At 40.9% G+C, this 24,459-nt stretch overlaps 1 protein-coding gene across 1 annotated transcript in view; it reads left to right on the top strand.

The window, feature by feature from the left end:
- The window catches only part of SVOPL (SVOP like), a 71,460-nt gene that overhangs the window by 44,949 nt on the left and 2,052 nt on the right, over positions 1–24,459 (top strand). The window contains exons 11-14 of the mRNA XM_069087313.1: positions 4,345–4,456; positions 6,409–6,490; positions 8,624–8,713; positions 17,582–17,695. Coding sequence (XP_068943414.1) covers positions 4,345–4,456; positions 6,409–6,490; positions 8,624–8,713; positions 17,582–17,695 — 398 coding nt within the window. The remainder of the gene's footprint in view (positions 1–4,344; positions 4,457–6,408; positions 6,491–8,623; positions 8,714–17,581; positions 17,696–24,459) is intronic.

Here is a 24,459-nt window from a genome sequence, read left to right as displayed (position 1 = left end):
ATCCTCCCTGTCAAAAAAAAGAATGTCATGCTAGACAATCCTCCCCCCACACACAAAGAATGTCATACTAGACAATCATCCCCCTCTAAAAAAAAGTCATTTTAGATAATCCTCTCCCTCAAAAAACAAAAACAAAAAACCCAACCCAAAGAAGAGAAGGGGCCATCTAGACCAACCTCCTCAGGATACTGAAACCCTGATTTGTCCAAGGTCACACAGATAGTAAGTATATGAGGTGGGATTTGAACCTGGGTCTTGTGACTCCATGGCTACCACTCCATCGTATGGTGCTTCTCATCTCACTGCAGATTCAGTACTAGAAGGTTGCTTACCAGGGTAATGAATTTGAAATAAAAAAAAAAACAAACTTTCACTAATTGGCACTAGTGAAAGGAGTTTTCCATACCAATGACATCAAGAAGTTTTTAAACTACAGTCTGTTGTAAATGAAATTTACAATACAAATAACTTTTTTCAATACTTTGAAAAGGAAATGTGTTCTTTGGTGTGGACCCTCTTCTCTTCACTGATCAGGTCATAGCTCCTACATGCCTTAGCTTGGAAGATAGTCTCTGTGAGTTGAAGTAGCCCCCATCATCATCACCATTATTCTGATGGTGATCCAAATGGGCCACTGGGTCTACTGATGGGTCTCCAAAATTCAGCTAGGTTGGTCATCGAATGATGGACACATAACCATACATTGTTAGTCTGTCCTTAGAGGCAATGTAATATGGTGGAAGAAGCACTGATGAGCCAAAGGACATGAGTTTAAATCCTGATGCTTACTTACCTTTTGACCTTGAGAAAAATCACTTAACTTCCCTGGGCTTAGTTTTCTTATCTATAAAATGAAGGGGATGGACTAAGTGATCTCTGAGGACCCTTCCAGCACTAGATCTATGATATTTTCTAACTTGGAAGGTAGGACTTGCCAAAGGCTACACTTTAACCTTAGAAAACCCAGGGTCACCTTCATGCTCTGACGAAGACTGAGACATTATTAGAGTAACTAAAGATAAAATGAAGGAATTAAATGGAAATGACAGTTTCCATCAGTAGAATTTTAAGCACTGCTGACATAAAAGTGTTATTGGTAGACAGCTCAGTGTAGTGGATGCTGGACAAGGCAGGAAGATGTAAGTTTGAATTCCACCCCCCAAAAGAAACTGTGTGACTGTGATCAAGTCACTTAACCCCTCTGGTCTTCAGTTTCTTCTTTAAAATGAGAGGATTGGATTCAGTGACATCTAAGCTCCCTTTAAGCTCTGAATCTATGTTCATATGATCTTTGTTGGCTATTATTTGATCCACAAGTTGGAGGCATGGTGAAAGAATTGCCTGGGATAGAGGAGAAAGCAAATGGACCTAGACTGGACTTTGATAGTCAGAAATGTCAAAAAAATGGAAAGTTATTTCCAACTGTTTATCAAGGGCTATCCTAAATACTTCCTAAACTATTTGCTTGGGTAAACTATCACCATCATATATTGGCAAAGTCTGAACTGAAAAGGTTTTCATGTTTTTCTGTTAAATTAGGAATTCAGCAAAGATGCTAGATCTTGGGAGATTCAGCTTGGAAGGTAGTCAGTCATGGATAGCTCCCTTACCTCTTTCCCCCTCCCCTTGCTTTTTTTCTCCCTCCCTTTGGGCTCATGGGCTTTCTCTCTTTCCCCCTCCCCCCATTCTCTTCCTCCCTCCCCCTCATATCCCTCCTTTCCCCCTCTTCCCTCCCTCCTTCCTCTCCCTCTTTTTCTCCATCCTTTCTTCCCTCATCCTTCCCCCTTTTCTCCCCATCTTTCTCTCTTCCCTTTCTCTACTTTTACTTCCTTTTCTGGCCCCTTCCTTTTCTCTTCCCCCCTCTCTTTCTTTCCCTCCTCGCTCCCTCCCTTCCGCCTCTTCCCTCCCTCCTTCCTCTACCTTTTCTCTTTTCTCTCCCCTTTTCTCCCTCCCTATGACCTTTATCCCCCTTCCTCTCTCTCTTTCCCTCCATCCTTTCTTTCCTCCTCCCCCTTTTCTCCCCTTTCTCCCCATCTTTCTCCCTCTCTTCCTTTTCTCTACTTTTCCTTCCTTTTCTTCCCCCTTCCTCCTCTCTTCCCCCTTTCTCCCTCTCCCTCTTCTCACCCATTCCCTCTATCCATACCCCCCCCCCCCCCCCTCCCACCCTCCCCCCTACCCAAAATTACTCGTACACTCATTTCCAAACCCCCCCCCCCCAACACATACACACATCCGTACCCAAAATAGAGCATCAGGACATTTTTCAGATGCTAGTAATCAGTGAAGTGCAAATGTGGTAGCTGGCCCCTGGGTGTTTGTGATAGAGTGTATTGGGAGCAGAATTTGAGTGGGTGGGAAACAGAGAATGTGTCAAAGCAAGAGAAAGTGATAAGTTAGCTAATGTGAGTGCCTGCAAATAGCAGGACTGTGAGTCAGTACATTGTTAACATGCTGTGATGCCTTTGCATCAGTGTGTGTGTTGGGGGTGGGGTAGAATGTTTTGGATCACAGATGAGCTGAGACAAGAATGGTGCAGTGACTTACCAAGGTAACGGTGACAGGCAGGATTTTAACAAAGGTCCACCAGAACCAGTGCTCTTCCCACTGTAGTACTATTTTGCTTCTCCTTGAGCAATTTCAAGGTACGTTTAGAGGCTTGGGGCTGCCCCTTCATGGGAGTGATTGAGAATTAAGGGAATGTATAAGGCAAGTCATAATCCCTATTTGAATAGGAGGCATCTAGGTGGCTCAGTGGATAGAGAGCTAGACCTGGAATCAGGAAGAAGACCTGAGTTCAGATCCAGTCTCAGATTCTTACAAACTGTGTGACCCTGAGCAAGTCACTTAACTTCTGTCTTAATTTCCTGGAAAGGGAAAATGGCAAACCACTCCAGTATCTCTGCCAAGAAAACCCCAAATGGGGGTTACAAAGAGTCAGACAGGACTGAAACAACCTATCTGCATGTGGGTATTTCTGTTTTGATGAAGCAGTTCTATTTCTCTGTTCTTTTGTGTGTACATGTGAATCTTCAAGTGTGCGTGAGATCATCTGGCATCAGCGAATGAAAGAATGCCACCTCTGTCCTTCTCCTTCCCTCTGGGTTCTGTTTCAGTCCTCTGGAGATCAGGGGCCCTACTTCTTATCTTTCTTCTTCTCTTTGCCACGTGTTCTTCCTTCCCTCACCCCCCAGCTCCTGGCCCTCCTTTCTATTCTAGCTTGTAACTTTCTCCTTTCCTCCCCAAATTCCTGCCAGAGCTGATTTGTAACATCCAAAGGTGGTCAGGAAACAGTGGTTTGGGAACTTTCTCTGAACTGGGGAAATGTCAGCTCAAGACTTTCTGAAACTATGGGAATTTAGTGCCTCAAATACTGTTGACTAAGAGAGATGAATATTTGTATGTTTTGTTTGTTTTTACTGGGGAGAGAAAGTGCCCGGATTAGTGATTTTATCAGTATAAGAAGTTCTTGGTGTGGAAACTGTGTATTTGTTTTTCAATCAACAAGCTAATAAAATAGCATTTATATACTGCTTCAAGTTTTGCAAAGATATTTGATAAAGTTTATCTTATTTTATCTCACTTAGGAGAAACAATTCTGGGATATAGGTGCTATGATTACTATTCACGTTTTCCAAAAGAGAAAACGGAGGTAGACAGAGGCTAAGTGACATATCTAGGGTCATAAACTCCTGAGGTAAAATTTGAACTCAAGTTTTCCTGAGTCTAGGTCTAGTGCTCCATCTACTGTGTAATCTAACTGCCTCAACTAGGGTAAAATAAACATTTATTAAGAGCTTAATATGTACTGGTATCATGCTAGGGGAATAGCAATATAAAAGAAAATAATCCCTGTCCTCAAGGAGTTTACATTCTACTAACTCCCTCCACTCTAGCTGGTCGATTCAATTGCAATTTAGATTTGAGATCCCCTTCCTGGGGCTTTAAGAGATTAGGTGATTTGTCCTTAACCACTGGGTACCAGAAGCAGGTCTACAGACTCCAGGGTTGGCCCTTCAGTCACCAGGCTGTCTGGGAAGAAACAATATAGAGATTTAACTTCCTGACTGAAAGTGATCCTGTCCCCTCATGGGAGGGGGTGACTTGAATGAAGCAATCTGGACTATGACTTAATATATCTATGCAACAGACTTCCATCTGTGTCCCACAGAAACAAAAGGCTTCTGGCAGATCCGCTTTACGTAGAAAGAACCAAGGAGGCGGCATTCAAGAAGTTTCAATCCAGTTGCCTCCTTCTGAAATGTCAGGAAATGGTTAATATCAATGTTTGAACGCGTTAACCGCCGTCTAAGATTTCAAGGACTGCTGTTGTTTCTTCTCTTCTAGTGAATCCCTTAAATATCCTGGGCATCAATTTCCTGGGAAGACGGATCAGCCTTTCTATCACCATGGGATGCACGGCTTTGTTCTTTCTGCTGCTCAATATTTGTACTTCAAGGTATCTTCCTTTTGGGTGTGCCACAAGCAGTGTATTCTTGTTGTTGTTCCCAATCTGTGATTTTTATAGTGTTAGGGAGCTCCCCACGAGGAAATGCTATCTATTCATGCAGATCAGCGACTGTTTGGGGAATACAAAGAAAGGTCCCCATCCTCAAAGAGCTCACGTATTAACAGGAGAAACAACACGAAAGAAAGTGTTCAGAAAAGACATGTACACATAGAAATATATATGTATATATATGTGTATGTATGTATGTATCTCTATGGAATTGAAGGTCATTTCCAAGGGTACTTTTTCAAGATGGAGGGGAAGGAAAATGGGGACTAGAAAACATTTCTGGAGGATATGGGATTTGAGCTGAGCTTTGCAGGAAGTTGGGAAACCAGGAGGTGGAGACAGGTGTAGGAAGACAAGCATTCTAGACAGCCAGTGAAAAGACACGGAGGTGGGAGATGTTGCTGGATCATAGAGTGAGGGGAGTGAAGTCTAAGAAGACTGGACAGGTATTAAGAGGGGGTGGGGGTGGGTGAAGGACTTTAAAAGCGAAACAGTAGATTTTCCATTTGATCCAGAGATAATAGGGAGTCATTGGGGTTTATTAAATGGGGTTAGAGGGTACAATAGAATGGGAAATCCCAAGCTTTTGGAAAATCACTTTAGCAGATGAGCAAAGGATGTCTTGGAATAAGAGAAGACTTGAGGCTCAGAGATTAATGAAAAGGCTTTTGTGATAGTCCAGGTGCGAGGTCATGAAGATCTGCATTGAGGGGGTGGCTGTATGAGTGGAGATGTTGAGAAGGGAGAAACAAGACTTGGCAACAGAATGGATGTATGCAGTGAGTATGAGGAAGGAGTCCCAGGATGGCACTTAGGTTGTGTGCCTCGGTGACTGGGAGGAGGTGGAGCCCTTCTCTTTCGGACATGTTGAGTCTGAGATGCCTGCCTGGGTGTATGTGTTGGTCAGCCTCTTCCTGTCTGCCGTTCCAATTCTGCCTCTCTTAATAGTGGTTTTAAAGTGTTTTCCTTGAGCCTCTGTAACCTCATGGGAGTTCTCCAGGGCATCTATTGTCTGGTCAAAAGTCGTGTTTATGTGAAAATAATGAGATGTTGAGCCCACTTTAGGGAGAAAAGAAAGGGGGCTCGTTTGTTCTACATAGTGATTTTATCCTCCACCCATCGTCCTCGTTCCCCTCAATCCAACTGGCTTTCCTCCTGTGGGGTTGAAGGGGCAGTGTCTGAGAAGCTTGTTAAAGTTGGTACTCAAACCACCCTACCTACATATTTATGGGGGAAAAAATCAGAACCCTTTTAGGAGAGATTACCATAAATCTATCTGCAAATTAAATGTACAGGCACAGAGCATGGCTGTGGCAAAGCCACCTGAAGAGGTTGGATAATTCTGGCAGTTTGCAGACCTGAGAGGCAACATAGAACTACAAAGACCTAGGTTTAAGTCCTGCCCATTACAAACGTGAGTCAAGAGACCCTGGACAACTGCTTTAGGCACCTCCATGAGACATAATTTGCAAAGAAGGTGATGTCCTGCTTTGACAAGATGATGTTTCCTCTCTAAGGAAATCCCACATCTTTTCCCTGTCCCTCTATGTGGCCCAAAGAGTTCATTTGAAGGGTCTCATTCTGGTCAGTAGCATGATTTTAAATTTAAAAAAAAAATCTACGAAACTATGCAGGACTGCACTGTTAGTGGAAGTAGGGGAGCAAGGATACCCCACTTTCATTTTCCCTCACTCCTGTATGGAAAGCTCCTAGGCTAGAGTAGAATGCTTGAAAATAGGAAGGGTTCTCATTGAAGGATGAAAGATGGAAGGAGCCCTGCCCTATGTTTGGGGACCTAACGAAAGGGCCAATGTAAATATTTCTTTATTGCCTTAGTGGCGACTCTAAGTTAATCATGGTTTTTATCCTTCTTCTCCCATTCTCTTTTCTAGTACAGGCCTGATTGGTTTTCTCTTCATGCTGAGGGCCCTGGTGTCAGCAAATTTCAATACCATCTATATCTATACTGCGGAGGTAGGTCTTTCTGAAAGGATCTGATGGGTAAAGTGATTGAAACTGCTTTTGATAAATCATTTAAAGTTTGTGGCCATTCATGGCAACTTTTCCTCACCTTCCACTAAGAGGATCCTTTTAAGACTTAAAAGCTTTCGTGGCTTTCTAAATACATCCCATTGAAATGATGCCCAGCAGGGATTTCTGACTTTGTATTGTTGTTGGGAAAGGACATTTTTTGCCCTCACTCATTTTCAGAAATTCAGCTCATGCAAGTGTCCCCCTCCACATCCAGGCTTTGGAGGAAGATATGAGAATATCACCCAAACTCAAGTGCCATGGATTCCTTTGGCTGTCTTGTGAAATATTAGGGACTCAATAATAGATTTAAATGGGTGAAATGAAAGACACAGGATTATAAACAAAATAGATGATATTGAAACATAGCTATCAAAGTATTTTTTTTTAATCAAGCCTTTGGAGCCCAGTTTGAGAACTCCTGCTCTAGTTCAAAAGTCAACCTGAAGTTGCCTCCATGTAAAGGAGACCTGAATAAGGGTTGTCAGGGGCAGGAGGAATCAAATGTTTTTTGTCTGCTTGGTTCTTTGAGGGCAGAGGGGCTCCACAAGGATGTTTGACAAGGGCTCCATAGAAGGGAAAAGTTCCCCCTTCCAGTTCAACAGGAAATAGATCACAAGTACCTCTACTAACCTGGTAGATTAAAAACAAATTCTTCAGACATTTTCTTAAAGGGCCAACACTCTTTACAAAGGAACAAAACTTTTGGATGAAAAATAGATTAGCAAATTGAACTGGTTTCATTAACTTAAGTTAGAAAAACCAAATGTTTCAAGGGCTGGAAAGAGATGGGCTCTGTTTAGATTAAAGATATCCAATTTCCAGAAATTTCATAGCCTTGGAGAGAAAAAAAATAAGTTTTAGGGGAAATTGAAATATATGCAGTAGTCATTTTTCAGAGACATGCAGCCACAGGCAGAAAAAAAGAAATGTGAGGAAATTGAAATGTATTCGATTCTCATAGGCTCCATCAAAAAATATAATTCTAACATCTGTTAGAGTAAGAACATTAACAAAATATCTTTGGCATAGCTAGTTTACTCCTAAAATTATATAGTCTGGGGTGTTACCTTTAAAATAGAGTTTATCCACGGCAACAATTACAAATGTTCTAATCAGATTTCCTTTGTTTCACATTTTGTGACAAGTTGGGTCAAAACTGGGCACCTCTCCATTTTCTGCAGATTAATGAGAAAAGGGCAAAAACTAGTGAGCGAGGAAACTGCCAATGAGCTGGTCAATAAAGGAAATGGGACTTTGGGGAATTAGGATTCTCTCCAGAGGCAAGTGATCCACAGAGCAGTCACTGGGGCTGCTGTGACCATCATCTATGACCAGCCCTTTGAGAGCTAGTCAGGATGAGAAGCGATCAGTCAACTTCTAGACTAGGTGAAAACACATGAAATTGCCTCAATTCTATTTTTAAATGTAATAGCCCAAACTGGGTAATTGTACGAGCTAACTAGTTATGCTGAAGACATCTTTATGTTTCTCCTCTAACAGATGTTAGATCAATTTTGTTTAGTGAGCTAAAAAATGAATAATGTGTATATTTTCATTTCCTTCGAACTTGTTTTTCTCCTTGTGGCTGCAAAATGTCTGGAAATTGTATGTCCCTAAAAATGAGAGGACCAGCTAGGTGTTGTAGTGGATAGAGAAACTGGTGCTGGAGTTGGGAGGACTTGAGTTCAAATATGGCCTGAGACAGTTATTAGCTGTGTGACCTTGGTCAAGTCATTTAACCCTGGTTCCCAGTTACCAAATTGATTTTCCTAAAATAGGTCTAACTATTTCACTCTCCTATTCAAACTGCGGTTGCTCATTATTACCTGTAGGATCAAATATTAAATGTTTCTCAGTCTTATTCCACTTTCTCTTGGCTATCTGCTGTCTAGCATGGATGCTCTCAACATCGACTATAGACATTTGTCCCCTCCTTCACATAACTTAGCCAAATGGCCCTGCCCAATGTCATTCAGGTGGCACACAATCTCAGGGGCACAGACCCTGGACTGGGGCAGGAGTTGGTCTTTAATGCTTCATTGAGACTTCTCTTCCTTTCATCTTCTACTGCAGGTCTATCCCACCACTATGCGAGCTCTGGGCATGGGAACAAGTGGTTCTTTGTGTCGGATCGGGGCGATGGTGGCTCCATTTATATCCCAGGTAAGAAGCTCTGGACTCTAACCAGAGCAGTGAGCTTGAAGGAGGTGGCAGTGGGGATGGAAGGGAAGAAATGGGGTCTTGGGAATCTTCAGAAAGGAAGCATGACCAGGGATTGTACTTATCAGAGCATAATAAAATCGGAAAGGCCCTAGTCCAACCTCTTCATTTTATAGGAAAGGAAACTGAGGCCTGGGGAGGTTGAAGGATTTGCCCATGGCCAAAGAGATTAAGTAGCTAAGCCAAAATTCGAACTCAGATCTTCTGACTTCAAATCCCAAACTCCACTCTGTCATGCTTAGAATTCCCTTAAGTTGTCACTTTTCTCCCACTTAAAAGAAGAGAAACTCTAGTGGCCAGAGTGCTAGACTTAGCGTCAGAGGGACCTGAGTTTAGATCCCACCTCAGAGGCCTTATTAGCTACAGGATCTTGGAAATGTAATTTAACTTCTCCAAATTGTACTTGGGACAGCTAGGTGGTGCCATAGTGCATAGAGTGCTGGGCCTAGAGTCAGGAAGACTGGTTCCTGAGTTCAAATCCTCAAATCTGGCCGTAGACACATACTGTGTGACCCTGGGCAAGTCACTTAACCCTGTTTGCTTCAGTTTCCTAATCTGTAAAATGAGCTGGAGAAGTAAATAGCAAAGCAGTCCAGCATCTTTGCCAAGAAGACCCCAAAGAGGGTCACAAAGAGTTGGATGTGACTGAAATGACTCAACAAGAAGTCTTCACTTCCTCTTCTGTAAAAAAGAGAGGGTTGGATTTGATAACCTCTAAATCTATAATCCCATGGGAAAGCTGTGCTCCCTACTCAAAGATGAGACAAGTAAGACTATCATCTTTTGAGTCATTTAATAACAGGGAGGCAACAGGATGTAGCAGAAAGACAACTAGCCTTTATGTTTATAGAGTCTGATACCCAAATATGCAAAAGAGACATGGTAGAATACAGAATCCCATTGGCTGACATGATGCATAAACTAAAATAAATAAAAATGACAGCAAGGTCACAACTTGGGTGAAGCAAGGAATATTTTTTTCTTTTCTTTTTTTGCTTTTTGGAGGGGCAATTGGGGTTAAATGACTTGCCCAAAGTCACATGGCTAGTAAGTGTTAAGTGTCTGAGGCCAGGTTTGAACTCAGGTTCTCCTGACTCCAGGGCCGGTGCTCTTTTCACTGCACCACCCAGCCACCCCTAGCAAGGAATATTTCCCCTGACTAGGTGGTCATAATATGGTCACCTGTTTGTGTTGGACAAGAGAATGATCTGGAAGCAAAAATAAATTGGAAGACTTTCCATGTAGCTGAAGCACCTCCATCACACTGGATTTGGTTGCTGTGACGAGGAAAAACAAGGGAGGAGGAGGAGGTCCTCTAGTTAGGTTCCTATCATTAAGCAAATGAATTTACAACATGCAGCTTATAGCTCTGGGACTTACCATACAGAATCACTACCCCTATGGAATCATGTCAGATTGATTGATCCTGGTTTGAATAGAGTCGGGGTCCCAATGATTTATCTCTCACACTATCATATAAGGGTAGGTAGGTTCAAATTTCAGTTCTTGCCCTTGTCATCAGTATGACCTTGGACAGATCATTTTACCTTGTAAGTCTCAGTTTCCTCATCTGTAAGATTATGGAGTTGAACCAAATGATCTCTATGGCCCCTTCTAGTTCTGATAGTCTAGTCTGTTTAGTACCAACTGTGTGCACGGGTGCCAAGGCAGGGACACAGAGGAGGCGATATTATCCCTTGTTATGGGCAGGTTGAAAAATCCCTCAGTGGATTCAGGATCCTAGAGGGACCTGTCAGATGGTGTCACTGTCACAAAGGCTTATTACTGACAAACCTACATCTCAAGGGTTTGAATCACCCCAGGTCAGGGCATGTTGCCTATTTGCAACTCAGGGGAACAATCCTGATCCTCAAAGTTTCAGAGTCACAGACATATTACATCATCTCAGGTGCAGTCACCTTTCAATGACAAATGATGACCTCCTTGTGAGTTCCTTTCTTAATAAAATGTGCTAAGATAATGAGGTGTCATGATTGCACATGTATAACCTGTATTAGATTACTTTGTGAGGGGAGAGGGAAGGGAGGGAGGGATAGAATTTGGAACTCAAAACAAGAATCAAATGTTAAAAATTTTATTATGGGGGAAAATATAAAAATGATAATGGGGTATCTAATCTTAGAGAGGCAGTTCTAGAGTGGGTGTGTTTCTCTCTAGGGGCAGGCAGCCTTCACCCATCTTTTAAACACCGGAATCACTGATAATGATGGCGTGGGGACACAGGTTAAAAGTTAAAGGTACGGCAATAAGAACCTACCCCCAACCGAGGGGAATTTGAGAAGGTATCAGATAATGGCCATTACAAAGTGAGAGGAGGTAGAATCCCAGCAAAGAAGGGGGATAGGATTTATATTTTCCTATGTCCTCTGATGTACTTTCCAACCTGAGGCTTTGCCCTATCTATTTATTGCACTGCCCCCCTTACCTGGAATGGACTTCTGCCCTGTCTCCATCTGGCAAAGTCTTTCTCTTCCCTCCAGGAACAGCTCAGGTGTTCCCTTCACAAAGGTTTCCCTCATGACTCCTTTCCCTGCCCCCAACTCCCTTAGTGAAAATGATCTCTCCCTCCTCAAATTTCCTTTAACACTTTACCTAGATCTTTGTCTTGCTGTCCTCATTTCCCCCCGTATCACAGATGTTAGTGTACATCTTTCCCCACATTTGATTATAAGCCTCTTGAGAGCAATGGCCATTAAACTGAACAATTCAGCAAATGTCTGTGGGCACCTCTCATGCACAAGACACCATGCTAGGCACTGAGGGGTAGAAAGATAAAACAGTCAGTGCTCACAAGTAGTGCATGACCCATGGAAGGGATGCCACGTACGTGTAGAAAGTAAATTTTACAAACTAGATCAAGTGATATTAATTGGGGGCAGTGGTGAGAGAGCACTAACAGCAGGGGAGATGAGGAAGAGCGGCGGCTTCCACGATCTCTAAGATCCCGATCGGTGACCCTAAGAAGGGAGGAGGGATCGCATTCCAGACTGGAGAGGCCGACTGGCTCCAAGCAGAAGAGCCATGTTATACCTTTGTAATTGTTGTTCAGTCATGTCAGACTCTCAGTGACCCCATTTGGGGCTTTCTTGGCAGAGATACTGGAGTGGTTTGCCATGTCCTTCTCCTGCATATTTTACAGATGAGGAGAGTGAGGCAAACAGGGTTAGTTAAGTGACTTTCCCAAGGTCACACAGCTAGTAAGTATCTGAGACTGGATTTAAACTCCGGAAGATGAGTCTTCCTGACTCGAAGCCCAGCACTCTATCCAGTGGGCTACTTTACTACCCTGTACGATCCCCAGTATGTGTTTAATGTTTGTTAAATTCAGCTGAGTTAGCTTAGCTGGAGATGCTTATGTTTAAGGCCCAGAAGGGGTTGATTATATTTGTCTGTTCCATGCCTTACAATGACCTAGTTTAACTGCTTCCATTAGACAAATAAGCAGCCTGATGTGATGGGAAGAACAGAACACTAGATGTATTCAATTTCTGGCTCAGTCACTGCCAGTAAGGTGATGTTGGGTGAGTTACTTGATCCTTCTGAGCCTCCCAAAGCCCCCAGAAACCCTGGGAAGACCATACCCATTGGGACAGATCTATGTATACATAATAGACTCCCCTGGGACCTGATGGGCTGGACTGAGTGTTCCCTCACACATGACATCTCCCTCCTTTTGAAGAAGTTTGCACTGTCTTGTCCTCTCAGAAAAAGGAGGATATAGAGAATGAAGGGGAAGAGAGAAAGAACATGGGAGGAAGGAAAGGGGAAATTATGAGGGAAACTTTTCCTCCACTTTGGGGAGAGGGACTTGATTTCTTGAGTATTTGCTCTTCACCCTCCCCTCCCCTCCCATCTCCTCCCAGATGTTTCCCCCCTGATCGATCCTAAGGTTATTTGTATATCATCTCCTTGAGAGCAGGGACTGTCTTCTTTCTTTCTTTGTATGTCCAGTGCATAGTGCCGGGCATATAATAGTCACTGAGCAAATGCTCAGTGACTACTAGCCTTATTGGCCAAACTGGGAGGCACTGGAGAAGGAAATGGCAAATTCCTCCATTATCTCTTATATGCCCATGATACAGCCATGTTGATTCACCTGATAATATATAAGCAACTTGAAGACAGACTCTTTCATTTTCGTCTTTGTTTCTTCAGCAGCTAATATAATGCCTGGGACAGAGCAGCTGCTTAATTCTTTTTGATTGAGTTTGTGTAACCTCTTTTGAAAACTGTCCTTTGGTCATTTATCCGTTATGTACTAGCCCCTGGAGTCTTGGCAATGTGAATTTGGGGTTTCTTAGCATAAGTTGTAAGTGGGTTGTGGCTCATGAGGAGGACCTGATTTGAAGCAGGAGAGCTAGTGGAAGCTGGGGAAGTGAACACAGTGGAGAAAGCTCTGATGCTGGGCGCTGATTGGAGAAAAGCACAATTCCTGTTTTTGTAGGACTGGGAAAAGGCTGTCTTGCTAGATAGAGCCATTTACAGTTTGAAGTGAGGAAACACTTTTAGAGGCTTTTCTGTTTTGCCCTTTACTGCCTTCTGTGCCTTGAAAAACCTGAATAGCTTTGAAGATATGTAGCCAAGGGGAAATATCTAGAAGACTGAAGATTCAAGGCTTAATGCTCTTAAGTAGTAGATAAGTGGCTTTGTCTAGCAGGTGAATGGAGAGGCCAGGTAGAGAAATATACTCATCCAGCTGGTGCCATTATGTTCCCAAAAGAAAGGACAGCAAGGCCTGGAGTCCAGGGTTATAAGTACATGTGTTTCCCTATTCGTGGCTCACTGCTAGGTTTATTATTGTGCCTACTCCCACACAAAAACATTGTAAATTGGTGGGGGAGTATGATTCAGATTTATCTTATGATTATTCTTGCTTCATTTTTTTTTTTTTTGTTTAGTAAATGTTTCTTGACAGATTGTGTTTAAATGGGAAGCACACTGGTGGGGACTCAAGAGCTCAGTAAGCAGATCTATGTCTCAAGTCAAAAACTAGAGATACCTCCAGGACTCTAAGAGTGAATTGTAACTTACTGAGGAAACTACCTTAATCCACCAGTGCAGATAGTTTGGGGTAAATTAGCCCATCTTGTAAGAAAGACCTAAAGAGAACTGGGGGTTGGTGTAACACCCCAATGACAAATTCAAAACAAAGATACCCTAATTAGCCATCTGAACAGTTTTCTATAACTTTTCCCAAGAAAGGATAGAAATGGCATTTTACTATAATTTTGTTACCAGTGATCACATAATCTCTATGTCACATGAGCATTGGTTGAAGGAACTTGGGGGTAGGGATACAAACTAATTGTCTTAAAATACTTAAAAGGGTTGTCACGTGAAAGCTTTGGGCTTGATTGTAGAGGGAAGAATTAGGAACAATGGGCAGAAGTTGCAGAGAGATAAATTTTGACTTGATGTGGGGGAAAAACTCAATCGACTTTTGAGATCATCCCAATATAATAGATTCACACTCATACCTCCTGTCCCCCTCAAGCAGCCCTAGTGATGATGTTCTGAGGGGTTACATGTATTACCTTACTATATAGGGATATAAACAGTTTAACCTTGTTTTAACTCCTTATGATTTCTCACTCATGTTTTAACATTTTATGTTTTTAAATCTTGGGTTTGAATGTCATTTTATGTTCATCTTTTCATCAGAAAGGCTCGAAAGACTTCTACTTAACTGGCCATTTCCCCCTCCTCTTCCCTGCCCTCAGGATTATACTGTTTTGCTGGACAACTCTTGGTTGTAATCCTAGCTCCTTGGTCTTCCAGAATGTCATAATCCAAGTCGTCTGCCTCTTTTATGGCAGTAGCCACTAAATCTGGTGTGACACTACTGTGGCTTCATATCTATTTTAATTGTTTCTTTCTGGCTGCTTTTAGTATTTTCTCTTTGATCTGAGAATCTGGATTTGGGCTATAATATTCCTGGAAGTATTCATGTTGAGATTTCTTTTTTAAGAGGTGACTGGTGCATTCTTTCAATTTTGCCTGCTGGCTCTAAGATATCTGGACAGTTTCCCTTATTAATTTCTTAAAATATGTCTAGGCTCTCTTTCTTCATGGCTTCGACAAAGTCCAACGGTTCTTAAATTATCCCTCTTCAATCTTTTTTCTAGGTCAGTTGTTTTTCTGATGAGATCTTTCACATTTTGGGTTTTTTTCAATGTTTTTTAAGGATTTATTTTCTTCAGGATTTTTTGTACTTTTTACCATTTGACCAATTCTGATTTTTGAGGAATGTCTTCAGCATTTTTTGTACCTCTTTACCAACTTGTTAATTCTATCTTTTTAATTTTCTTGCATAGCATTTCCCCTGTCTATTTATCCTCTACAGTTCTCATTTGATTTAAAAAACTTTTTCTTTTGCACTTTTATTTTAATTGCTTTCTTGAACTGGGGAACTCTTGTTGGGCTTGTGTCCAATCTGCATTTTTTTTTTTTGAGGCTTTGTTTATCAGTGTTTTCAAGTCATTATCTTCTTCTGAGTTTGTATTTGAGCTCCCCTGTCACTAAACTTAATTTCTGGTCAGGTTCCTTTCCTCCTCCCCCTGCCCCCTTATTTTCCCAGCCTACTTATTGACTCTGGGCTTTATGTTGGGAATTGTCCTCTACTCACCACTGGGGGAGATGTCTTGAGTTTGTTTTTCATATCCTTCTGCTATTTTCACAACTCAGTCTAGGGTCCTCTAAATTTTCAGTGCTTCCAAAGTAGTGTGATCTGGGGATAGGTCCATTCATTGCCCTTCTGGTCTTCATGTTGCAAATTCCTGACCCAATTTGGGGTTGTTGGCTTATATATGCTTAAGGTTTTGCAGACTGCTGCTTGACTGGGACACAATTAGCCTGCTGGCAGGTTCTGTAGGCTCTCTTCCACTGTAGGCTTATGTGTGGCAGTAAAGGTCAGAAATGAGTCCCCACTCTACTCAGGTTGAGTTACATGATTGTAGTTCTAGGACTAGTTCCTTGCTTCTTACAGAGAACCCCTGCTTCCTCACAATCATGACTGTTCGTCTCTGCCTTGGAACTGTTCTGGCTGATGGAGCTGCTTGATGGCACCCATTCTTGCTCTTACTGCTAGTATAGAGGCCACCTAGTTTGTTTCCCATTGCTGCTTCCACCTCCTACCATGCCATTGTGTTTGTGTTGTACTTCTGAACAGTCCCCACCCCAGTGTCAAAACACATTTATTTCCCCAAGCTGCTCTGGGCTGGAAAAATGACTCGGTGTGACCTTTTCTTAACCTTCCAGTCTAGTGTGCTGTATTTATAGGTCACTGTGACCTATAGTCATATATATATATATATATATATGACCTTTAGTTCATGAGAGCTAAAGCACAATTGCTACTTTTTGCTCTGGCATGTTGACTTTGCTCTGATGGTGGTGGTGAATGGAAGGTAGACTATGGCTCTAGTTCAAGTTTCTAACCTGAGGTTTATAGAGAGATTTTCAGGGGACAACGAACTAAGATGGGGGTGGGTGGGTGAATTAAATCTTATTCTTTGTCTTTGTCATTTTTGTCAAATGTCTTGCATGACTTCACATGTATAACTGATACATAGCTTTCATTCTCAAGGTATGATGGGGCAGGAGGGAGAGAATATAAAACTCAAAATTTAAAAAAAGATTGTTAAAATTTTTAGAAAATGTAATTAGGAAATAATTTGTGAGTGTGAATAATGATTCTTGATCAATAGTATGAATAACATCATTCTGAGAAGGGGCCCACAGGCTTCATTATATTGTGGAAGTGGGAGTAGGGCATGAGCTATGTGATTTCAGGCAAGCCACTTCAATCTCCCAGGTTCCAAATCTATAAAGTGAGGAAATTGGACTAGATTTATAAGCTCCCTTCCAGATCAAGAATATTTAAGTATTAGTGTAGCCCTGGATAGTCTGATCATAATTCATTTAAATTCCCTATGGAACAGATGTTTTAAAAAATGTATTGGGGATGGCTAGGTGGCACAGGGAATAGAACACCAGCCCTGGAGTCAGGAGGACCTGAGTTCAAATACGGCCTTAGAAGACACTTCTCTCTCTCTTACACACACACACAAAACTAGCCGTATTACCTTGGGCAAGTCACTTAACCCCAATTGCCCTGTTGCCCCCCCCAAAGCAAAAAGAAAAATCTGAAAAAAAAATTGCCCTTTATCACTTCCAAAAAAAAAATGAGAGAATGAGGTACCAGAAAGAAAAGATATATGGAGAACAGAGAAGGGAACAAACATTTATTTTAAATGCCTACTGTGCCAGGCACTGGCTAAGCATCTTATAGATTTTACTGGATCCTTTTGAAATTCCTCCTGATTGTGTTTTCCCAGTCACTGCCCTAGCACTGAAAACTTGTGTCATACAGAGAGCTCTCCTGCAACACTAATAATTCTGCGATTGTAGGCAAGTCACCATCTAAGTCTGTGAAATGGAGGGGTGCATATGATACTTGCACTGTATCACAGGCAGGTTGTGCCAGAAATGCCTTGGAAATTGTACAATGTTAAAGTTGTGATCAAGCAGTAAGTGCACAGGCTGTAGGGCAGGGAAGGATGGCAGAGGTCAAGTATAAACCCTGTTATCTCATGGTTGAGGATACTGACTTCTAGAGGGAAAAATGATTTGCTCCAAGTCAGAGCCAGAAATCAAAGCCAGGTCCCTTGACTACAGCATCTGGTCCTGCTTAAAGCATGACTTTTCAGGTGCTCATCAGCCCAGGAGTCCTGCTGCACTCTGGACTCCTGCAGGATGCAGTCATTGACTTGCTCTCTTGGTCACTCGCAGGTTCTTATGAGCGCTTCATTCCTGGGAGCCTTGTGTCTTTTCTCATCTGTTTGTGTTGTATGTGCCATTTCTGCCTTCACACTCCCTATTGAGACTAAAGGAAGGGCCCTTCAGGTAGGTGACACTGTTAAACCATTTAGTGATTTGATTTACACTATCACTTATTTCTTTTGCTTTCAGATACCCCTGTTCCAGGGAAGAGATTGGGAAATGTATTTGAAGTGGAGAGCATTTGATCACAATAGGGGTCACCATTCTTTAAGGGGAAGTCTTGAAAGACCCCTATTATCTGATATATCTAAATACATATGTTCCACCCAACTTCTGATTTGATGCCTCAACTCAGCAGTAAGAGGACCCTAGAGCCTAGGCCAACAGAATACTTGCTCTGCCAAGTTTGACCAAGCTATAAAAATGTTTGTTTGTTTTTTCTGCTGGTATCTATTTTACATGAATCTCAACTACATATTTTCATATAATTTACAAAATACTTATTTTCATTACTATACTTTAATCATATCTATATAATTCTAGTATATGTAACTAAATAGAAAACAATCAGTAATTTAATGCCTTATGTTGTGGGGATCCTGGTTCTTGGAACATTTGTCGGCAGAGTGTAAGCTCTGGCAGGTTCTACAACCTACTGGAAAGATCTTGAATCTGAGTCCAGTCTTTGGTTGTGTCCATCATCTACCCTTGTGTATTTTGGAGTAGCCCATTACCAGGTTTACCAAGCAGCGATTTGTAAAATTCATGACGTTAAAGGTGTTTCATGGGTTTTAATTAAGGAGTTGAATCAATGTCTCTTCCACAACAGTGGAATCATGGCTCCTTTGAGATAGAGGAATACAACAAATACACTAAACTGTGTCAATTTGTGAAGTGCCTTTTTATAATTCAAAGTGATGTTCTAGGGCAAAGACAATGTCAAGAAAGAATTTGAGGGGATGTGGGGCTCAGAAAGGGCTTGGTTGCTGACAGGAGTGATGATAAAGGAGAGAATGCCCAACAGACCCAGAGGAACTTCTGTAGGACCCTGTCTTCTGTGCAGTTGGGGAGGTGAAGAGTCGTTAGAGTGGTATAAACCCAAGTTCTGAGGCAACATGGCATAGTGAAAAAGGCAGGAATGACTTGAGTTGACCTTAGAGAAAGCAAGTCATTTAACTTAAGGCTTGGTTTTGTTAAATTGAAATGCTGCTAATATCTTCCATTGGCCAGGGGAGAACAATTTTTTGTGTGGCTTTAAGGCAACAGTAATTTTGAATATTCAAAATTAAACTGGTGTGCCCTGAATAATAGAATAGACTGTCCTCCATGTGCATCTGACTTGATTGTTCCTCTTGTCCAAATGCAAAGGTCCCGTTGTAGAGTTTTGGTCTTCCCAGCTCCACAGAAGTCCCGCTCAAGACCGATTACTTTGCTTTCCCTTCAGATTTCTGTAGACTCTAGATGCATCTAGGTGTTTTGCAAGGTTCCCTCTTCTCTGAGCATTTGATATGTGCACACCTCAGCAATGGCCACTGGAAAACATTACATTTGACTGCTTCTCTTTGAATGCAGACAGTTTTCACAAACACTCACAGAAAGGAATTAGTGTAGCTTATGGCTGTCTTTTTTCAAATCGAAGTCTGAGCCTTATTTCACTGGCCCTGTGCTCTGCAATCATTCCTAATATTTGTTCACAACTCACTGAATTTTTTTTCCTTCTGACATTTGGAATCAACCTCTCCTGCTTTAAATTTGGCACAATTATTTCCTACTGGTTTCTTGGTTAAACCTTCTCTGAGGGTTTTCTTTCTTTTTTTGAGGGCAAAGAGGCACATACTACTTTATCAGTGTTGCTCCCAATATGGAAATTCCCTCTACTGATTCAGAGAGGCAACTTGTCTGTAACTTACTGTCTTTTACAGAGAACTTGCCTATGGTCACACAGCAAGAATCAATGGAGGAATTTATACCTAACTATTCCCAAATTAGTCCTCTATTTATTATGCTGCAAGCTAATCCTCCATTTTTTAGCTCCAGGTGAGAAAAATTATTTTGAAGCCTGTGACCTTTTCTACCTAATTTTATGAGTGCCTAGATCGGTGTTACCAAAATGGGAAACAGCTTAAGCGGTATCCTAAACAGGATATATCCAGAGCCATGTATCTCAGAGAATCTGCATAACCTAAAGAATGTTAGATAGAACTCCAGTTGCTACTTCTAAAAATCAATGAAGACAAAGCTTGTCTCTATCTCTTCTTTGCTAATGCACCTCTGCCAAAGTTTGTAACTCTATACTCCCATGGTCTGGGGGGAAAAAACCAGACATTTTATTATTAGTTATTAGCCCAACATATGTCCTAGGTAAACCTTTTAACAATCCCAGAAAAGGATTTTCCAGTCTTCCTGAAGCTCCCCAGTAATGGGAAATTCACCATATCCTGAGGTGCAGGTAATGTCACTTTTGGATAGACCATAGCTCTAATTGTTCATTAGGTTTTAAAAAAAAAATCAGCCAAAATTGACTCAATTTCCACCCATTATTCTCCATTCTGCTTTCTGGGGCCAATTAATACAAAGCTAATGTCGGTGCCCATGTGACAGATCTTCTGTTACTTGATAGCTATCAAGTCTCCCACCTGCTACAGTTCAAACTGATTGTCATGTGGAGTAGTTGTGAGTACCTCCCATATTCTGACTGTGCTTTCTGAAGGTACCCTAGATCATGACTATCTTTTAGAGTACTATGATTACCTACACCTCCCTTGTTTTGCATGTTATACTTTTAAAACTGCACTCTAAAATTTCATTGACTTTTTAGATCAGTGATAGAGAACTTAGTTCACACTAAATCTCAATTTTTTAATACAAATTTTTATCAAGGAATGTCTATGATTCTTTTTTTTTTTTTTTTAAAGCAATCAGGGTTAAGTAATTTGCTCAAGGTTACAGGGCCAATTATTTTTATGTGGGTGGCAGAACCGATCCCAGGTCTCCCGACGCTGGGGCTGGCATTCTTATTCACTGCGCCACCTGGCCACCCCTATGATACTTTATAAAGGATTTTTTTTTAACAAAAAATTTACATTTTCTCAATGAAATGCTTGCTCTCTTATTAGAGTTGGCCCATCCTCCAGTTTGAGATTCTTAAAAAGTTCAACTTTATTTTTTCAGTTCCAAATTCTCTCCCTCCCATCTCTTCACCCCATACCCACTGAGAAAGCAAGGAAGAGACCCCATGACAAATATGTACAGTCGAGCAAAATAATACCTTATCAATGCCCCTTCTAGTCCTGCAAGTTTCAATTTCTCCATCACTTCTCTATCTGGTGGCTGAAAGTATGTTTGACCATGAGTCCTTTGGAGTTGTGGTATTGATCAGAGAGCTCCTAAATTATTTAAACTTTTCATCATAGTATTATTACTATATTGTTCTTCCATTTCTGCTTACTTCACTTTGTATCGGTTCATAAAAATCTTCCCAGGTTTCTCTTAAACCATCCTCTTCACCATTTCTTATGGCATAATAAAATTCCATTAGCATTCACATACAACTTGTTCAGTCATTCCCCAGTTAAGAGGCATTCCTTTAGTTTCTAATTCTTTACCATCATGCAAAGAGATGTTTTATTTTTGTACATATTTCTTTTGACATCTTTGGGGTAGAGACCCAGTAACAGTATTGCCAAGTCAAAGGGTGTATATACAGTTTAATGGCTTTTGGGGCATAGTTCCAAACTTGTCTGAGTGGTCAGGCCAATTCATAGCTCCACTAACACTGAATTAATGTATGTTTTTTCACAATTCTTCAGCATATAATACAATCTTCTTTTTGTCACCTTAGACAATCTGATGGGCAGAGGAAGTGACACCTAGGATTAATTTACATTTCTCCATTTATTAGGAATTAATGAATTATTAGTGAGGCAGAACATATTTCCCCATTAGTATTAGTAGCTTGAATTTCTTTCTTTGAAAACTGTCTATCCATATCCTTTGGTCATTTATCAACTGGAGAATGGCTTATTCTTTTAATGTGACTCAGTTCCCAATTAATCTTATAAATGACTTTTATAAGAGAAAAATTATCAGAGTAAAAAAGATTTTTTTCCAAATTTCTTTGAATTTTAGCTGCATTGGTTTGTGCAAAAACTTAATTTTATGTAATCAAAATGGTCTATTGTGCCTATTCTGAACCTTTCCAGCTCATGCGTTCTTTGATTTGCCTCAATTCATAGATCTTTCTGTACTTCTCTTTATTCATCAACTCACCATTTCTTATAGTACAGTAATATTCCAATACATCCATGTACCACCATCTATCTGTGATTCCCCAGAGAGATTTCAAGCTCAGCCACTTAGCCAGACAGTCCATGGGTGTTTATTAAGTGCCTACTCTGGGCCAGGCACTGAACTGAACACTGATGATAAAAAGAAAAGTGAAAACGTTCTCTGCTTTCAAGGAGCTCCTAGTCTATCAGGTAAGGAAACAGAAAGAACTATGTGCATCTATTTAAGATTTACAGAACAGGAAATACAGGGGGCGACTTTAATGGAATGTGTAAGACGGAAAGCCAAAATCTAAAACCCACACCTCCTCCATATTTACCTGTTTCTGTTGAGAACACTATCATCTTTTTGTCATGCAGGTTACCAGCCTCCGTCATCCACAACTCCTCCGACTTGGCCTCAATGTCCAATGAGTCGTCAAACCTTGTTGATTTCTATCTTTACGTCTCTTGTCATCTTCTCTAGAGCCATACGATAATAACCACCTTCAGACCTTCTTCAACTTTCACCTGGACTACTTTAATAGCCTAAGTGATTTTCCTACTTCATCTTTTGTTCCACCAAACCATCCTCTACACAACTTCCAAACTGCCTTTTAAAGTTTCAGTTGAGGGATGGGGTCAGAAGCCAGATTGTAAAAGGCTGACAAGAGGAAATGGAAAAAATGAATTTATAGGCCATTTTTTCTAGGGAGTTTGATTGTGAATGAGAAAAGATTTGTACAATATTTAGAGGGGGTGGCACAGTCTAGGAATGTTTTTAGGCAATAAAAAATTAGAAGGTAGAGATTAAAGCTGAGGGGTGATTATGAGGGGCTATATAGGTTGAAAGAGGTGGGATCAAGAGTACAAAATTAGGGTGAGAACGATCACCTTCCTTTTATAAGGAGCTAGTAAGTGGAGGACAAAATTAAAGGGTTTCCAAATATTGTTTGAAAAGGTCACTATTTTCTCAGTTGAGTAATAAGGTGAGGTCTTTAGTTAAAGGGTAGAGGAAGTGGTATGAGGTTTGAGGTAAAAGACATATTTGAACAACTTCTAGGGAGTAAGATCAAGAATCAGAGAGTAGTAAGAGTAGTCTGGCTACAGGAAGGTAACAGTGAGGTTAACAAACTTGTGAAGGACCCAGTCTGCTTGGTTCTATGATTTCTGATTTCTTTCAGTTCCACTCGGCAACACATGAGATGAACAGAAGAGGAAGGCAGTAGACAAAATCCAGGGTTGGATTTCATTGTGAAAGGGGCAAGGAATTTTAGAGTAGATGACAGGGCAGAAGTGAGCTATTTGACTAAGAAATTAGAGCAGGAAAGAGTAAAGAGGGATGGAGGTTTCAGTGAGGATAAATAGGTGTAGGAGGGATTAGGCACTGAGAGAAATGAAAGAGTAATTTATGATCTGATAAAATTATTTTCAGGATGCGGTAACCTAGAAGGCAGAACTCTTTTAAAATGTGGTTTTTATCTTTGTATCCCCAGCCCCTCTCACTGCATGGCACTTTAAAATTCCTTACTGAATTACACAGAACACTTTATGGCTCTCACACTACCCTCATGGATAAGATGTATACTACATGATAATATAGTTAAGGGGAAATGAAACTGATTGAATGACAGGACCCAGTGTTCTAAGGAGGGTACAGATTTTAGCATGCAGGGAGAAAGGGTTTAGAATAAGCCTTCTGGCTATGTGTTCTTGGTTTTGTTCTATGTTGTCCCATTTATAGATGTCTCAAATTATGGAAGGGAAAAAAATTGGGTTGAATTTATTAGGCAGGGTTGTAAAATTCATTTAAACTGTAAAGTTAGTTACAAAAAATCAACTTCAAAAGGACAGGATATGCATTTCACCTGGAGATGATTTGGGGATATTAGTGGGCAACAAACTCAATGAGTTGAGTAGCAACAAGGCTGCCAAAAATACCAATATACTTAGGCCAGTGGTGTCATACTCAAATACAAACAGTATTATTAATCTATATACAAAAATCCTTGTAGGCTACATGTTGACTTAGTTCTAAAATATATTTTCTATTAATATTTCTGTAAAATATAATATTTGGCCTCAAGGTCAAATGTTGCCTTCTAGGTACTCAAGTACAGCCCTTTGATTGAATCCAAACTTAATAAAAGGACTGGCTTTGTAAAACTTTTGACTCAGTCAAAAGGCTATACCCGAAGACCTAGAATGCCACATGGGGCCTAAGGTCACAGGTTCCCTACCACTGTTCTAGGTTTTATTGTATCTTGATAATATTTAGTTTATTGTTTGGGTAACACATGATGTTGGAAGATGTATACATAAGAGGCCCTCCACCTTAAGCTACATTAATAGAAGCTTATAGTTGACTAGAAGATAAAAGAACACAGGATTGGCACTGCACCTGTTTATTGCTTTCAAAAAGGCATTTGATTTTATAGAGCAAACAATACCTTTAAAGATTTTCCTTCAAAAAGATCTCACATGCAATTATACAATATAGCTTGAAAGATGAGTTGAGCCTGTTCGATGACCATCTGACCATTAACAAATGCAGTGTAAAAACAAGATGTGCTCAGCCAAAGGGTTTGACACTTTGATGGAGATGATCTAGAACCAGAGACT

This window comes from Petaurus breviceps, unplaced genomic scaffold, assembly GCF_028583685.1.
Source record: "Petaurus breviceps papuanus isolate PSGF00001 unplaced genomic scaffold, PetGlider_PUasm1.0 181, whole genome shotgun sequence".
NCBI lineage: Eukaryota > Metazoa > Chordata > Mammalia > Diprotodontia > Petauridae > Petaurus > Petaurus breviceps.
Note: the sequence above shows the minus strand (reverse complement) of the source record. Positions and strands in the feature narration are given on the sequence as shown.